Genomic DNA, 19,017 nt, shown 5'->3' with positions numbered 1-19,017 from the left:
TGGGCGGGCGGGTGTCACACAAGGTTTTGAAGACACCCTCCCCATAAGATAAATCTCAAACTCAGCAAGACCATTAAACTTCCATGTTACGTTAAAAAAAGGGAACAAGAATCTAACACCTAACCAAAATACTAAAGAAAGCAGGTAGAGTCTAGATATAAAATGTTTTCTATGTTTATTATTTTGTTTTTATTGTACTTTATTGTACCCATTCAGCCTAGCTAACGAAGGCGAAGCTTCAAGAAAAGGGGTCTGGTAGAGGAAAAACAAATTCTACGCTGTTCTAAACCATACCAAGGTTGACGTTACAGATAATTAACCTAAGAAAGATTAATTACTGATTGCTAAATTAATTAAATACTGATTAGTAAATACATTAACACATAGTCATCATTCTTTTGAAAGAAATAATGTATAGCCACTCCCCTTGTCTGGCTGTCCTTCAAACTATGAGCTTCTTGAGGGCAGGCAAACTTTTAGTAAAACTCTGGAAGATGCCTTACAATGGTGATATTACACTTAATAGGCTTGGGGGGACTTTCAGGGAGGGAAGGTGGCACACTAGACATCTCTTGTCGACACTCTGCCAACAGAGATAATTATGCGGTGACTAATGATAGCTAAGCTATACTGTATTTACTCGAATCTAATGCTCACCTTTTTTGGCCAAATTATGTTGCGAAAATTAAGGTGCACATTCGATTTGATGGCACATTTACATTCGCCAGCAAATACTCTCTCTTTTTGGTTTCAAGTTTCTGAAAATTGAGGTGCGCATTAGATTTGATGGCGCATTAGACTCTAGTAAATACGGTGAATCTTGGTTATCACATTTTCTCTGTGGGGGGAACAGTGGAAACAGGGGATTAACCTCTGCTACTCTGAAAAGGCGACTCCATGCTGGGATAACTGAGAAGCTTTGGCTGAGGTGATTTGTCTACCAGTTTCCTGGATCCAAGCTATTTTCCACATGGTCTAAGTGAAATAAAAGTTGGCTTTAATGTTCATAACTAAAGGGGCAGGAAGTACTTCTTATTACAAAAAAAGAGAAAAGAATCTGCCAAGAAATTATTCTGATTATTTTTTATGAGGAAGGCCCATTAAGGTTATGGAACTGATTATATTTTACACACACAAACCCCTTGGATAATTAATTGTTGCACACAAGGCAGAATTCGTACTCACACTTGCCAATTTATTTATCAGATTTTTTGCCGCCTGGCAATCTATAAGGATCCCTAAGGCAGCTTATATAAAATATCATGTTGTTGTTGTTGTTGCTGCTGCTGCTGCTGATAATAATAATAATAATAATAATAATAATAATAATAATAATAAATAATAATAATAAAATAATACCACTTGCTCTTCACCAGCAAATCCCTAAGCAGGTTACAACAATTTATAGTACAAAACTAAAAACAGTTAAAACAAATCACATCCACAGGAATCAGGTGAGACCTGCTTTGACAGGTAAACTGGGACAGCTTCCACCTCCTCTGGAATATGGTACCATTTGGGGGGGGGGGTTGTTTGTTTGTTTTTAATTAAGGATTTTCTTTTTTTACAGAAGTAAGTGTAATGCCTCGTATTTTTTCCATGTAACGTTTTTACAAATCCGTTCCATTTGTTGAGAAGGGTACCGTTTTGTTGTAGCATCGGCTCCTTCTGCTCAGAACGTCAGGTCCTTCTACTGTTTGAGGGCAAAGAGAGCAGCTGGGCCTCAGTTGAGATGTTCAGTAAAGGCGGCTGGGTTTTCTGTGGCCTGGATGTTTCCTAGAGCTAGACATCTTTTTCTTGTTTGCCTAGTTACAATCCCCTCCCAAAAGAGTGAAAACAAGTGCCACTTCCTACAAGACTCCAAGATGCTATCAGATGAATCTCAATGCAAAAATAATTGGGCTTGCTCACAGCAGATGACAGAGGAATCGCCCGGTCAGTCTCCTTACATTTCCTATTGCTTCGAGTTTACTGACAAACGACAACAGCACCACTGAGATAACGTTGCTCACCTTGAGAAGTAAAATCTTATGAATGGTCCTTGATCTTCCACAGTGAAAGGGACTATATCAAAACTACTTACCCTCAGGGTTACAACAACACCACCACCGATTACCTAACACCCCACCACTACCACCAGAAGACTAACGGGTGTTACTTACATTGAGTGAGGATCCCCGTTAAGGCATTTTTGAAATTCTCCTTGGCTAGCTCCATTTCTTGTTCGTGAGTTGCCTTTTCATTCATGAGTCGGCGGATGTGGCTATTTGCCGACTGCACCATGGAATAGAACTGGTTGGCCGTCCGACGATTCACCTCTCCCCTCTCGATCCAGGTAAGCAGCACTGTAATAGCTTCTGAAAATTTGCTGTCATCTACAATCAATTCAAGAAGTTCAAATTACGATAACACGCTTTGTGCTATGAATACACTTCTGCCCTTATGAATTAATCGTCTCATAAATAACATTTATGATGTTTCTTACACTAGACTTCACTTAACGCCCTAACATAAAACTTTATAAATTGTCATCCAAAGTCCTAATTACTATGAGTCTTGTAAAATGTTGTGGCTTGAATTTTCATCCAATAAAGCAATATGAAGCAGCTTCGCTCTGGGAATAATTATATGATAAGGATTTTTAAGGCTCTCCCTGCTCACAGTCAGAGTAAGATGAAGAATCATTTAAATGTAAACTATTAATTTATCTTGTCTATAGCGCTTTCAGTGACCAAGTGCTCTGACCCTGAAGCCTTCCAGCCTTGTAGCTTTGAGCCAGGATCTGCCCACCCATGAGACAAGGTGAGGCAACCGACTCAGGCAGCAGGATCCACAGGGGCAGCAGATCTTAATAAAGATATTTATTTTCCCCTTGATCACTCACCCCTTCTTCCCTGGTGGGAAGCGGGCAGCAATTTGTAGTTCATCTCAGGTGCCCAAATGTCTTGGGCTGCCAAATTGTAATTGATTTTCCTGGGGGGATAATTTTGTGTGTGTGTGTGTGTGTGTGTGTGTGTATGTGCGTATGCTGCTATCTTCACTAATGAGCATGACATTGGCATGTGCACTGGGAAGGGACAATTCTGAGCTTTTTAATCAATGTTTTCAATTGCCTTTAATAATTTGGTTCTTTAATTTGTGCTAAGGACATCTTATTTAGGTGCCACTGAATAATCACTTGGCTTTAATAGGTTATTTTAAAAGGTAGGCAAAAAAAGTGTTCCAGTGCTAATTAAAATATTTGCAGGGGGTGGGGGAAATTAACATGGTACTAAATTGGTGTTGATCAGAAAGGAAGTGGGGCTATTTTAACACATTTTTAACTTGACTAAATCACTTTTTCATTTAAATATTTAATTCCACAAATATTTCATTTTTTAAAAATAACAAGGAGAACATTTTAGCACAAATTGAAAGCCTGGTTTTACAAACCGAGCTTCTTCTTCTTCTTCTTTGGTGATCACTTGTAGCTGAGTAAGATTGTCTTTCATAAACATGGTTTTAACAATGAGTCCATAAGTGACTGTGGTGGCCAATTCTGGATCCACACATCCTTCCACAGTGGGAACATTGGTTTGCGGGCGGGAGTTGATCACGGTGTGGATTTGCATACTGGGTGGTGCTGTGGTCTAAACCACAGAGCCTAGGACTTGCCGATCAGAAGGTCGGCGGTTTGAATCCCCATGACGGGGTGAGCTCCTGTTGCTCAGTCCCAGCTCCTGCCAACCTACCAGTTCGAAAGCACGTCAAAGTGCAAGTAGATAAATAGGTACCGCTCCAGCAGGAAGGTAAACACCGTTTCTGTGCACTGCTCTGGTTCACCAGAGGCGGCATAGTCATGCTGGCCACATGACTCGGAAGCTGTACGCCGGCTCCCTCGGCCAATAAAGTGAGATGAGCGCCACAACCCCAGAGTCGTCTGCGACTGGACCCAACGGTCAGGGGTCCCTTTACCTTCCTCTTAGGACGTTTCTCCCTTGTGTCCTGAGTTCGAATGTCTTCAAAGCCCATGGCACCTTTGGTAAAAGCTGTTCTCTAACTGGAGCGCTCACAGGCCAGTGTTTCCCAGTTGTCGGTGTTTATACTACATTTTTTTTAGATTTGCCTTGAGACAGTCTTTAAACCTCTTTTGTTGACCCCAGCATTACGCTTTCCATTTTTAAGTTCGGACCAACTGAGCACACTGGTACCAGCAGGAAAGGTAATTTGGACATTCAATGGAAAACTAGGACTAGCTGTAACTCCCTGTCCCATGACTTCAACCCTGCCAGGATGAGATAGATAAAGGTGGACCAGGCCACTGGTGGAGGTGACTTTTTTTCATGACTTTGAAAATGGGACAAAAGGCATCCCAAATAGGACAGGGGATGCTGATGTTTAAAAACGGAGCAATCCTGTTTTTAAGGTATGGGTGGCAACCCTATCCTGGAGAAGAAGAAGAAGAGTTTGGATTTGATATCCCGCTTTATCACTACCCGAAGGAGTCTCAAAGCGGCTAACATTCTCCTTTCCCTTCCTCCCCCACAACAAACACTCTGTGAGGCGAGTGGGGCTGAGAGACTTCAGAGAAGTATGACTAGCCCAAGGTCACCCAGCAGTTGCATGTGGAGGAGCGGAGATGCGAATCCGGTTCACCAGATTACGAGTCTACTGCTCTTAACCACTACACTACACTGGAGGGCCACCTCACCATTTGCCCCTCCTCATCTGGAGCCCAAGGAAAGAAAACAGGGACGCCATTTTAAAGGGAAACATAGCCAATATGGAATGAGTCGAACCACTACATCACTTGAAATTGCAGCCTTCTAAAGCTGCTTTTTCTTTCTCAAAAACAAAAATTCAGCAAATGTTATTCTCATGTGACATTTGCTGCACAGAGTAACACGTAAACTGAGGAAATTAAGCTGGAAATGAGGTTAAAGCGAACCGAAAATGTGATGTTTATTATTATAATAGGTATCTTTATTATACAATGCTTTCCAATCAAGTTGGTCTTTGCAGGAACAACCTGAAGGCTGCAGACTAAAAGGCAGAGAAGGGTGGAAAGGGGTCTGAACAAAAGAGCACATCTTTTGCGTGTTTCTGTCCAGCTCCATCCCTGTAAATTAATAAGAGAACTCTAATTCTGCAGTAGACTTTTAAATAAGAATTGTCACTCCACTGACGTTTCAAAAGTCAACATATTAAAAATTCCACACATTTCTTTATTAAGAAACCAGAAGCATTTTTACTTGGCATTGTAGGAGATGATATAAACAGAAAGGATTGTAAGTTGTTTTTATATGCAATGACGGCAGCAAGAATATTATTGGCACAAAAATGGAAGCAAGAAGAATTACCGACAAAAGAAGAATGGAGGATGAAATTGATGGACTATGCAGAATTGGATAAACTAACCGGAAGAATTCGAAACCTGCGGGACCAGAGATTCACAGAAGACTGGTGTAAATTTACGGACTATTTGAAAAGTAATTGTGATGACCAGATTACGTTTGTCGGTTTGCAAGAAGTTTTGTGAGGTAAATTATCTGAATTATTGCAAAAATGGTTAAAGAGGTGGATTGTGAGTTAAGATAATTAAAGGCAATAGGAATTTAAGAAATGCAGAAGAAATGGTGGGTCATCAGTGGTGCTGATGGAAGTCCAAAAAGACTGTATAAGATGTGAAGTTCTGTGGAATCTATAATAATTGGCATGTTGAAATTAATAAAAATTATATATATATATAATTCCACACATTCCACACATTTCTTATTCCACTATATAATTCCACACATAATTCCACTATATAATTCCACACATTTCTTATTCCACTATATAATTCCACTATATAATTCCACACATTTCTTATTCCACTATAGGACACTCAGTAGTAACATTCAAGAGACAATTGTTTATTAAAAAATGAGATATTTTAAAAAATATATAATCATCACTAAACAGGTAACAAAGTTTCCACAGTTGCAAAACCATTTAATTGGATGGAAACAGCATTCGTTGTTGCTGAGCTCAGCTGCAATTGTGTGTGCAACATTGCAGGGTTGGGGAAATTCTCTGAGGGCTCACAGCAAAATCTAGGCCCACATCACCGGCAAGCTGCATGGGCCTGCAAGCCTATTAACAGTTAATTGACGGTTCTGTACAAGGAGAAAAATCTTCATTGGTTCTGTAATTAGGAGATACAAGTTGCTAACAATTTAACAAGTGCTAGAGGGAAATTATTCACAGCTCAACTACATTACCTAACATAATGCCCTCTCTACGGGTTATTTTTAAAATCCTAATTTCATCTTCACTCCTTGCTTCCTAAATTGATGAGCCGACTGCCCAGTGGCTTACATGCTGAAATAATTATCTTCGTTGAAAATAGAACGCAGACCTCCTCCTAAGCGTCTGTAAGTTCACCTGGATCCCTGACAGTAAATTTATTTTTTGTCTGCTGGAGATATCTTATGGAATGCAAATAATAGAATCCAATTTAAAAGCTGGGCTTGGTTTCCAGCCTTTTGCAGCCTTTCCTTCAGAGTCAAGCTGACACCGTTCAAAAATATTACTTCAGAGGAATGAAAATAAAAAATATATAATGCTTTGTTGCTTATATAAATGCTCTTAGGTATAATTGATTTGCATAACTGATCTTTTTGTTGTTGTTTAGTATACTGGAGCACTTTCTTATATTAAAAAAGTCACTCTTCTCCAACTGCACAGTATATTTTAGAGGAAATTATTGCACTGATGGCAGCATGTCAATTACTCAAGCATACACATACTTATGGAAAGTGTCATTAAAACCTTGTAACACAGACTTCTCTTGAAAGTCATGATTTATATATTTGAATGCCATCAGCTGATGAAAGTCAACCATCTGGGTGTCCAATGTAAAGTATCTGTTCAAATGTTTGAACCTCAGGTCTTCAAATCTGCAGATAAAGTTCTCATGTTGCAACTCCCCACCCTCTTGAGAGGGGTGACTGCTGGGAGACACTCAGAGAGGCTGTATTTGTGAGATCCAACATCTTTGCATAGCCACCAAAATCAGTAGAATAACAGCAGCCCTTCTGGGGCTACGGAGGCGCCACCATAAATCGGGTCCTCCCTTAAAGAGGGCACATATTGCGGTGAGACCTGGAAACCGATGCTCTGTGTTGTGTGTGGGTACGATTGGTCAGCCACAACACCCGATTGGTAGGTCCCTCGAAGCTGGGTGCAATCTGGCCAATGGGACGCAGTCCAAACGGTTCGAAGGACCTATTTATGCACGTGACCCAGAGCTTCCTCTTTTGGCACATGCATTTGGAACACCCGCCCATCTCTCCCTACTTTTAGGGCTTTGCGCTTGACCTTGCTATGCCGTCGTCTGTCATTGGGACAGGGGCACGGCAGGAATTTTCCCCACTTGGCTAATTGGCTGTTGCCATTGGGGTTTTGCCTGCCACGTAGCAAATCGTCACAACTTGTAAGGTTGCGGATAGGCTCTGGTTCAGGTGATAGGGATAATAATAATAATAATAATAATAATAATAATAATAATAATAATTTATTATTTGTACCCCGCCCATCTGGCTGGGTTTCCCCAGCCACTCTGGGTGGCTTCCATAGAAACCAAAAATACACCAAAATATCACAGATTTAAAACTTCCCTGAACAGGGCTGCCTTAAGATGTCTTCTGAATGTCAGGTAGTTATTTATCGCTTTGACATCTGATGGGAGGGCGTTCCACAGGGCGGGCGCCACCACCGAGAAGGCCCTCTGCCTGGTTCCCTGTAGCTTTGCTTCTCGCAATGAGGGAACCGCCAGAAGGCCCTCGGCGCTGGACCTCAGCGTCCGGGCAGAATGATGGAGGTTGAGACGCTCCTTCAGGTATACTGGGCCGAGGCCGTTTAGGGCTTTAAAGGTCAACACCAGCACTTTGAATTGTGCTCGGAAATGTACTGGGAGCCAATGTAGGCTGCGAGAATGCTCTTACCATCCCTACGTGAAGGGTATTCCGTTAAAGGAATCCAGGGACTTTATGGTTTGGTCAACCCCTGTGAGGGGTTGTGCCCATGCCTGAGTCCAGGGGGACATTTGGGTGGTGGAGATAGCCTGTTCCCGGCTTTCCACTTATCCGGGTGTTCACCCTTGGCTGACCTATGCTGGAACCCTGGGTCAGCGCTACCTGCATGGCAGGGAGCTAGTCGAACCAGAGCCTATGCAACCAGTCACTTTCTGTAATCAATAAAGTTGTGGTCTAAATTCTGCCAAAAATCAAACAAAAAATTAAAGTCATGTGTGAATTTATTTAGGGGGGAACTTTCTGGGTCTGAACACACAAATATGACCCAACCCATTGGTCCTTTTTGCCTACAAAGTTGGCACTGCGCATTTATCAAGATGGGTATCCCCTATTGCAGCCATCTCATTGGCCGCGTGACCCTGGACAATGCCCCTTGCTCTGTATGAGCTTAGCATCGGTTCCGAAACATTTTTCCACCAGAGACCACTTGAAAATTGCTGAGGGACTTGGCGGACCATGTAACGTTTTTCTGTCTGTTATAGAAATGGTACCATACTGCCTGGGTGCTATGTGATTTTTAACAGTATTTGAAATCAGCAACCAAGGAGGAGGAGGACAGCAGTGAATCCTCTGTGGGATGAACCCAACTGCCTCCCACGTTGTGAACAACAGTGACAGATACAAGAATCTGGAAGCTGAGCAGTTAATTATCTTACACCTACCCACCAGGTGTGCATTTTTAGTTGTTATTCTTATTCTTCTTATTCTTATATTTTTATTTCATTCTATGTAATTTTACAATAGATAGCGTATAATAAACAAGAACTGTTACAAACATCTTGACTGTCTTTGCATTATTCACCCCTAAGTGCATTCAGGATATCATGTGTGAAAGGAAAACACATTGCCATTATTTTTAAGCACATGTACCGTATTTCTCCATGTATAACAAGTCCTATTTTTCGGGACTCCAAATTAAGAAAATGGGGTTGCTGAGCTTTTTTGTGGGGAGGATTGCCCAGAGTTGTTGAGATTTTTTTAGGGGGGGATTGCCAAAATTCGCTCACCTAACTGACCGCCAATTGCCCGCCCAATTGCAGCAGCGACAGCCAATCAAAACCAGCCCTTGCCGCAGCCACCAATAACACGCCCAGTAGCCACTGACAATCTCTGGCTCGCAGCAGCAACCAATCCCACATCCCCTCTATGCACTATCCGTGTATAAGATGACCCCAAATTTTTTACATAATAAAAAAAAAAATCGTCCTATATAGAGAAAAGTATGGTACATGCATTTGGTTAAATGTTTGTTCCTAGACTTATTTTTTAAAACACACACACACACAAACATTGAGAGAGACCCATGTGGCAGCAGTGGTGGGAGAGAGGAGGCAGAGTGTCTTGTTTGGTATGCCTGCCTCTTTTGCTACAGGCTACAGCCTGCACTAGGGATGTGGGTGGCGCTGTGGGTTAAACCACAGAGCCTAGGACTTGCTGATCAGAAGGCAGAAGGTCGGCGGTTTGAATCCCCACAACGGGGTGAGCTCCCGTTGCTCGGTCCCTGCTCCTGCCAATCTAGCAGTTTGAAAGCATGCCAGTGCAAGTAGATAAATAGGTACCGCTCTGGAAGGAAGGTAAACGGCGTTTCCGTGTGCTGCTCTGGTTCACCAGAAGCGGCTTAGTCATGCTGGCCACATGACCCAGAAGCTGTACACTGGCTCCCTCGGCCAATAAAGCGAGATGAGCGCTGCAACCCCAGAGTCGGTCACGACTGGACCTAATGGTCAGGGGTCCCTTTACCTTACAGCCTGCACTATCACACCTGAACAGCTATAGGGAAGTTAAGAGTGAGACCTGCTTTGTTACCCATTAATATGCACACAACTTATTGTGACAGAGTTGTAGATTTATCAACCTTCCGATAACATGGCTGGGAAACGTCTCGTTACCTTTCAGTTTTTCTGCCAGCAAAGTTGCTTCGTGTTCCGAATAATGCATTATGGCGGGCGGAGAGGGGGGCCGCATCCGATCTTCTTCCATTTTGCGCCTGTGACGCTCCTCTCGGGCCAGCATCCGCTGCTTACATTCCCATTCATAAAAGTCATCTCTTGCCTGTGCAAAATCAACATGAAGTCGGCCTGAATCTTTCTTGTCCGTACTAGATCCTAATCTCATGCGATAACCTGGAAACAACAAGCAAAAACCACATCAGGTCTCCTTTCCTTTATTTATGTCCATATGCGTCGCATCGTATCAATGAGTTAACATTTATGCTTGCTGGTTTGCTTGAAGCCTGCCTATTAAAACGGTGGTTTCATTATGTGGAAAACAAGAAGCCAACAGCACTCCATCCAGATATAAAAAGAGGAAGAGAGGGTTGTAGGCCCTCTCAGCTAGCTTAGCTGCTTCACTCCTTCAACTGGCTGCTACAAATACTCCATATGTGAAACCCATTGTCTGAGTTTGCTGTCTTCCTCCTCCTCTCTCTCAGCACCTTTTCCCACCTTTGAAGGTGACCCGGAAACTACAACTAATCCAGAATGCAGCAGCTAGACTGGTGACTGGGAGTGGCCGCCGAGACCATATAACACCAGTCTTGAAAGACCTACATTGGCTCCCAGTACGTTTCCAAGCACAATTCAAAGTGTTGGTGCTGACCTTTAAAGCCCTAAACGGCCTCAGCCCAGTATACCTGAAGGAGCGTCTCCACCCCCATCATTCTACTGAGGTCCCGCGCCGAGGGCCTTCTGGCGGTTCCCTCGCTGCGAGAAGCCAAGTTACAGGGAACCAGGCAGAGGGCCTTCTCGGTAGTGGCCCCCGCCCTGTGGAATGCCCTCCCACCAGATGTCAAAGAGAAGAACAACTACCAAACTTTTAGAAGACATCTAAAGGCAGCCCTGTTTAGGGAAGCTTTTAATGTTTAATAGGTTATTGTATTTTAGTGTTTTGTTGGAATCCGCCCAGAGTGGCTGGGGAAACCCAGCCAGATGTGTGGGATATAAATAATAATAATAAATAATAATAATAATAATAATAATAATAATAATAATAATAATAATAATAATTATTATTATTATTATTATTATTATTATTATTATTATTATTATTTATGTCATATTTTAGACTGTTAACTTGAGAGCAGGGCCTGCCCTCTGATTGCTATTTGTAACCATTAGACCAGGGTTTCCCAAACTTGGGTCTCTAGCTGTTGTTGGACTACAACTCCCATCTGCCGGCATCCTTCGGGGGTCAAGAAGCCAGCTGGCTAGCCCCCAGCTGGATCATGCCCTTCCAGCCGAGCGACTCAGGCTTCAAAGCCTGAGCAAACTTTATCAGCAGAGCAAACTGAGCCAACAGAAGAGGCGTGAGCCTTGTGGAAACATACTAACAAGCTAGCATAAATCAGGACAAAGAAACATGTCGTCTCTTTCTGTCTCCTCGGAGAGAGAGTCAAAAGCAAAAGCTATACACAACGGAAGTTCCCAGCAAACGGCTGGAATGTAAACAGACACGTGACATATAACAATCTCACACATCTGCAGCTTAAGGTGGAATGGAAAATCCTAACACCATCATCCCTAGCTAGCAAGATCAGTGGTCAGGGAAGATGCAAACTGTAGTCCAAAAACAGCTGGAGACCCAAGTTTGGGAAACCCTGCATTGGACTAAAAAATGGTTAACTATGGCTTAAATAAAGAAATGCACCCATCTGCATTTTGAAGGCACATAACACTTCTGTTGAGCCAAATGCGCTGTCAATAATAGAGGAAAACAGACTGATATTGTGAATGTGATCCCTGTGCTTCCACACAGCAGTTTATTGCGGACTTGGTGTTGCACACCCATGCAAGTTTTTGCATCATCCACACAACGTCCTCATCAAAATGCCACATCTTTAATTCAGATTCACCACTTACTGGGAATATATATATATATATATATATATATATATATATATATATATATATAAACTTGTAGGGTTTTTTGTGGAAACAGTACTGGTTTTAATGGGAAAACAGTACGGTACAACATTTTAATGAGGAAAACATGTGGATGCTGCATAAAACTTGCCTTCAGGAGCAGCAACAACTCCACAATAAACTGACATCCCTGGTTAAAATGAACTTTTTATTGCTGCCTAATAGCTTACTTATCAGTCTTTGCTTATCACCCCATATATTTTATTAAAGTTTGAAAAAAGATATACAAAAGTTAATATCAAATACCCAGTATCTTTTTAATATATCAAAGATAAAAAACCTAATCTACATAAAATGCAAACCAAGAAGTGGAAAAGAAGAACAAAGAGAAATAAATAAAAATTTGAAAAGAGAAAAAAATGAGAACTTCTGATTCTTTGCCAGCTATATTCTAATATATATATATATATATATATATATATATATATATATATATTCTAATCACCCACTCCAATGTAACACCCAAATTTTCCACATTCTATTTTCTTCCTAGAACCCAGATATAACAAGTTCTTTTTCTTTTTCATGTAAGAAGAAGAGGTTTCCAATCTTTAGTAAATATCAACATTGATTTTTCTGTAATTAAACATGTCAACTCCTCCATGGTAGGTAATGATGAACCTTTCTACTTTTGTGTATATAAGTCTTGCTGCTGTGATCATATATTGAAGTAATGTTCCATGGTCCTTTTCTAATTGTATTTCCATTATTCCTACCAGGAAAAGTTCTGTCTTCAATGAAATGTTAACCTTTAAAATCTTCTGCATTAATGTATGTACTGCATGGGTTTCTCAAAAATACCTCATGTCAGATGAATCTCTTATTTATTTATTTATTTATCTATTTATTTATTTATTTTGATGAAGTTACAAGCTTGGTGGATCAGGGGAATGCTGTGGACATAGTGTATCTTGATTTCAGTAAGGCTTTTAACAAAGTCCCCCATGGTATTCTTGTGAGGAAGGTGATAAAATGTGGGCTGGAAGAGGTAACTGTTGGGTTGATTTGTAGCTGGTTGACTGACCAAACCCAAAGAGTACTCATTAATGGTTCCTCATTATCTTGGGGGAAAAGTAACATGTGGGGTACTGCAGGGTTCTGTCCTGGGCCCGTTGTTGTTCAACGTCTTCATAAACAATTTGGATGAAGGAACTGAGAGGATGCTCATCCAATTTACAGATGACACCAAACTGAGAGGGGTAGCTAATGCCACAGAAGACAGAATTAGAATTCAAAATGACCTTAACAGATTGGATAACTGGCTGCAAGCTAACAAAATGAAATTCAGTAGGGACAAATGTAAGGTTCTGCACTTAGGCAGGAAGAACCAAATACACAAAAATAAGACGAGGAACACCTGGCTTACATGTGAAAAGGATCTAGGGGTCTTGGTGGACCACAGGCTTAACATGAGTCAACCTTCTGATGCAGCAGAAAAAAAGCTAGGGATATTATAGGCTGCATCAACCAAAGTCTAATGTCCAGATCAAGGGAAGTAATAGTACCATTCTATTCTGCCTTGGTCAGACCACACCTGCAATATTGTGTCCAATTCTGGGCACCACAATTTAAGAAGGATGTTGACAAGCTGCAAGGTGTGCAAAGGAGGGCGACCAAGATGATCAAGGGTCTGGAAACCAAGTCTTATGAAATACGGTTGAAGGAGCTGGGTATGTTCAGCCTGGAAAAGAGGAGACTGACAGGAGATATGAGAGCCATCTTCAAATATTGAAAGGGCTGTCACATGGAAGATGGAGCAAGCCTAGTACTTCATTTTTAAAAATGATTTCCCCCCTACATATGATGGCATAAATTGGCAAGTAAATGAAATATGTGAGAACTCAATCCATGTGGCCCTGTTTACATCAAAAACCTCAATGGCATGTGTGGGACTTCTGTGAGTAGAGCATATCTGGGACTGGGTGTGTGATCCACCTTTATACTGTAAACGACAGCAACAGAGCTTTATCCTCATGTAACATGAAGACTGTAGTTGCAATAACTTATGTATTCTATTTTTATGTCTCTTGTCTATTACAGTCTTGAAAAATTACACTCTTCAGAATGTTTTATGTTTGAAAACATAATAAAGATCATCTAGGAAAAACAGTAATTCAGTGCAATTAAAACAAAGCATCTGCCGAACCCACGGCAGCTTCTCTGTCACACTAGAAGCTAGAACTTTGCTACATTATTTTACGAAAATTAAGCCTGGGAGGAGACCCAGTAAATACAAAGCTATTTTCCTCTTTCTGGTATTGTTTGAGATACGGTGGAATGAGTATACTAGCGTAATACGATGCAGTAACAGTTTGGGATCTTCACATAGGTTATGAGTGGTTCTCGTCATGATTCCGTTGTAGGACCTGGTTTGCATGTACAGTGTGAGGAGCATCCCAAAGGAGATGGTGTTGGACTTAGGGAGGAAGAGAGGGGAACTAGCCCCGTTGTGTATCAGGAGCGGGTTGTGTGGAGAGAGTCTCTTCCTTTAAATTCCTGGGAGTTTACCTTAGTGAAGACCTCACTTGGAAAAACAATATAACTCAGGTGGTTAGGAAGGCCCAACAGAGACTCCATTTCCTCAGGGTCTTGAGAAAGAACAATGTTAAACAACAATTGATGACTTCCTTCGACCGGTCCACAATAGGAGGTGTCCTCTCATATTGTATCACAGTGTGGTACATTGGCTTGACAGCCACGGACAGAAAGTCTTTACAGAGGGTGGTGAACACAGCACATGATATCATCGGCTGTCCCCTGAGCCTGCTAGATGACATCGCAAGGGATCGATGCCTTAGGAGAGCGAGAAAAATTCTCAGGGGCGATTCACACCCCGGCCAGCAGCTCTTTCATCTTCTACCCTCAGGCAGGAGATATAGAAGTATAGCCAGTCGTAAACAGGCTAAAAAACAGTTTCTATCCGTGGGCTGTTAGGCTGCTGAATGGAAAATAATATAGTGCAACTGACTTTCGGGGTTGGTGTGTTGTGTGACAAGCACACAGAGTGCTATGAGGTTGAGTGTTTGTGGAGGGAGGGAGGCTCGGTTAATTTCATTGTACACAGGTTGTACATTGACAATAAAGGTATTATTATTATTATTATTATTATTATTATTATTAATGTAGTGTCTGAAGTGGTACAGTCCATTTGACTCACTTTTACCTCAATCCCATTCATTTGCTGCACGTGCAAACCAGGTCTTACAGTGGAGTCATTACCTGTTCAATAACACAACCACAGATGTGCACATTAAGTATGGATGGACATATCCCAAAGTGATATATTTATACCCCGTGTTTACAGCCTCGTCTCTTCTGATCTTGCTCATTAGCCTGCCTGGTTTATCTGCTTGCATCAATGACCCAGTTCTGATCCATCGTCTACACGGCGATTTTTATGCCTGCTCAACTGGGCGATATCCTTAGATGCCCTTTGCAACTGCAGCTGTAAAGATTCTGCCTATTCCCATATTTTAAAAATACTTTGCATTGCCTGCATCCTCTCCTAGAATTAGGAAATCCATCGGCTAAGAAGACAGAAGACCGATTGAGAGATATATTTGACTTAGCCATTTTCAGTAAGTCAGGTAAGTTTTGATTGGGACTTGGCTGTTTATAGAGAACACAGTACAGGCTACTGATATCAAAACCAGCTGTCCTGACTGAATAGGGCCAGTACCATATATAAAAACCCTATTTGAAACAATGGTTTTTGGCACCGTTTGGGGAGCCTGTCTTCTCTACTGAATTATCACAGAGCAGCAGAAAACAGGGGAAAGTTCTGGTGAACACAGGAACAAGACCATAGGAATGGCTCCAGCAGATCAGGTGAATGGTCCCTCGAGTTGAGCATCCTGTGCTCACAGAATCCTGTGAAACAGCCCCCTTCACACCTGGAATTAAGATGAATACCATACATTAGGGATAGAGGAATTGTGACTGTGCCCTTGCAGTTTCTGTCCCAAACTCCTGAGCTTTGCAAACACTTGCTACGATAAAGGTTAAAGAACATAACAGCAAATCAACATCGCAAAATGCAAATGAGAAGCCGCAAAGAAAACCCATTAAAGAATGTGACAAATACCAGAAAGGTAAATGGCTTTATCGACCATGAACTCTTCAGCAAAACGGATATGACAAAAATTCTTCTTGCTTTTCCGAATTGCTGTGATGTCACCGCACTGCTCAAAGACTTCCTGAATAATCTCCTCAGTAGCGTTTTCTGGTAATCCTCCAACAAACACGGTTTTACATCCAGGTGGCCTCTCTCTTGTGGAAGGTGGCGGAAGATCTAAGAGAAAAAATAAAGTTCTCACTTGCTTTCCTATTCAGCCCCATAAGTCATTTCAGACATAAAATAAATTGCTTAAATAAAAGTTTAACATTGAATAATCAGAAAGGCATCTAATCATATCAAGTCCTCACAGAAGTTATTTGGGTATTAAAATATTAATCAGCTGACACCACAGATTTCTGCCATTAAGACGGGAATTATGTGCTCAGTGCTGTTTGCTTTATCAGCTCCCAATTAATCAAAGCATTTTTTGTTCAGGTGAAGATCATCACAATGAACAAAAGGTAAAAAAAAAAAATCAAAATGACACAAAACCTATCACATAAAAGTCCTATCACAAAAAAACCTGGTGAGGTGGGGGGGAGAGTCTACTAAAAGGGAGTGAAAACTAAACCCGTGGCTGCAGCAACAAGCGAGGAAGGATCCCCTAGACGGGGACTGGGGCAAATATTGGACCTGCAGAGAAGTTTCAGCTCAGTGGGAGAACATCTGCTTGGTGTACGGAAGAAGAAGCCAGCTTCAATCTCCAGGTAGGCCTGGGAGCATCCCCTTGTTTGTGAAGCCCTGGAGAGATGCTGGCAGCCCTGAGCTACATAGACCAAGGTACAGTGGTACCTCGGGTTACATACGCTTCAGGTTACATACACTTCAGGTTACAGGCTCCACTAACCCAGAGATAGTACCTCGGGTTAAGAACTTTGCTTCAGGATGAGAGCAGAAATCGTGTTCTGGCGGCGTGGCGGCAGCGGGAGGCTCCATTAGCTAAAGTGGTGCTTCAGGTTAAGAACAGTTTCAGGTTAAGAACGGACCCCTGGAACGAATTAAGTACTTAACCCGAGGTACCACTGTATAAAGTGAAAGCTCCCTATGTTGTGGGATGCTAATATATCAGAGCTGTGCTAAGGGGAGGAAGGAAGGAAGGAAGGAAGGAAGGAAGGAAGGAAGGAAGGAAGGAAGGAAGGAAGGAAGTTTGCCTCATGTTATCCAAATTGTGAAGTCTTTTTCCCTGTGGAAACGCTAAGTGAAGGGATAACTAAATTGCCATTGTTACCCTGGGTAAAAACCGATTAGGACAGCCTGAACTGGACTAATGATTTGGAGCATTAATTAAATTAACGAAGCACACTTACTTGGATTTGGAGGGAAGAGCGTACAGCTTTTGCAGTGAATTATTTCTTTGATGAGAGGCACCTCCGCTGGTGGCGGCTGGGCTACTAATCCCATACTTGACAACATGGGGTTAACTGGAGTTATTCCGGTGACCATGTTGATGTTTGGATCAAAGCCTCGTACACAAATTGAATCTGCAAACGTAGAAAATAAAATATTTGCTTTAGCACCTTTGAAATGACTTTTGGCCTTCTTGCGGAGATCATCTTGCTTTAGATGTATTGTTAAGAAATCATTGTTTGCTCACATGCACCCAAAACCTAAACCTCACATTAACCCCCCTCGACGTTTCAGCCAAGCACTGAGGCAGAGGCTGAGGGGCGGGGGGAGAAAACCCAAATATGCAGGAAGAAGGAAAGAGTATATAAATTTAGGGTAGTACTGGATAGTACAATTAATGGTCACGGTTCTGTGAAATTCTTGACGGCTGTGTAAAAAAATGGCGCTACTCTTGTACAGGCTGAATTCATTTCACTGGTGCCTATGTGGGAAAACGTCCAGCTAAACCGTATCCTGCACTGTAAGGCTCCTTTAATTAAAAGTTTAGATGGATAATCTCTGTCAGTATCACTTGTACCCACATGAATCAGAAGGAAGGGGTTGTGTATAAGACTTGGCACCTTCTCTGTCACATCATGAATCTTTGCACCTGGAAGATGGCACATCTCCCGGGACATCTTCTTTCCTCGGCGCACTGGTGCCTCTATCTCGCTCAGTAGGGAGTCGCCTACCACCGCCACTCGTCTCTGCCCCCTCTGGGGAATGGTAGGAATCTGTACACTGTACCTTCCAAACCCACCTCAGAGGGTTCTGAGGTCTGCAGCTGCATGGTGCTAACTCCCTAGCAAGAGTTTAAAAGTCACAAAAGCAAGTAGGTGATCTATATCTTTTCCCACCCCACACAAACAGCTCAGATAAGCAACCAGCCTTGATCCAAAGGCACAGTCACCTCCACCAAACCCTTGCAAACAGCCCTGTCCTGGTCATGAGGTCCCAGAGGCTGCTCACCCTACAACAAGCCTCTCTGCCACCTTTGCCAAGAAAGGGGTGTTGGTGACCAGTCTAGAATAATAATAATAATTTATTATTTACACCCCGCCCACCTGGCTGAGTCTCCCCAGCCACTCTCGGCGGCTCCCAATCAAATGTTAAAAACAGTACAGCATTAAATATTAAAAGCTTCCCTAAACAGGGCTGCCTTCAGATGTCTTTTAAAAATAGGATAACTGTTTATTTCCTTCACATCTGAGGGGAGGGTGTTCCACAGGGTGGGTGCCACTACCGAGAAGGCCCTCTGTCTGGTTCCCTGTAACCTCACTTCTCGCAATGAGGGAACCGCCAGGAGGCCCTCGGCGCTGGACCTCAGTGTCCAGGCTGAACGATGGGGGTGGAGACACTCCTTCAGGTATACAGGACCGAGGCCGTTTAGGGCTTTAAAGGTCAGCACCAACACTTTGAATTGTGCTCGGAAACGTACTGGGAGCCAATGCAGATCTCTCAGGACCGGTGTTATGTGCCACTCCCAGTCACCAGTCTAGCTTCCGCATTCTGGATTAATTGCAGTTTCCGGGTCACC

General features: G+C 42.3%; 2 protein-coding genes across 15 annotated transcripts in view; one reads left to right on the top strand and one right to left on the bottom strand.

Moving 5' to 3' along the window:
• Nucleotides 1–19,017, top strand: part of DGKH (diacylglycerol kinase eta) — a 764,231-nt gene that overhangs the window by 482,004 nt on the left and 263,210 nt on the right. The window lies entirely within an intron of this gene.
• The window catches only part of ENOX1 (ecto-NOX disulfide-thiol exchanger 1), a 280,345-nt gene that overhangs the window by 71,481 nt on the left and 189,847 nt on the right, over nt 1–19,017 (bottom strand). For all 12 annotated transcript variants that reach the window (XM_083624672.1, XM_083624674.1, XM_083624673.1 and 9 more), the window contains 4 exons: nt 17,402–17,575; nt 16,062–16,268; nt 9,947–10,180; nt 2,163–2,375 (listed from right to left, as the gene is read on the bottom strand). In XM_083624672.1, the coding sequence (XP_083480798.1) occupies nt 2,163–2,375; nt 9,947–10,180; nt 16,062–16,268; nt 17,402–17,575 (828 nt within the window). The remainder of the gene's footprint in view (nt 1–2,162; nt 2,376–9,946; nt 10,181–16,061; nt 16,269–17,401; nt 17,576–19,017) is intronic.

The sequence above is a fragment of the Podarcis filfolensis genome (genome assembly GCF_964270895.1).
Source record: "Podarcis filfolensis genome assembly, chromosome: 7".
Classification (NCBI taxonomy): Eukaryota; Metazoa; Chordata; class Lepidosauria; order Squamata; family Lacertidae; genus Podarcis; species Podarcis filfolensis.
Note: the sequence above shows the minus strand (reverse complement) of the source record. Positions and strands in the feature narration are given on the sequence as shown.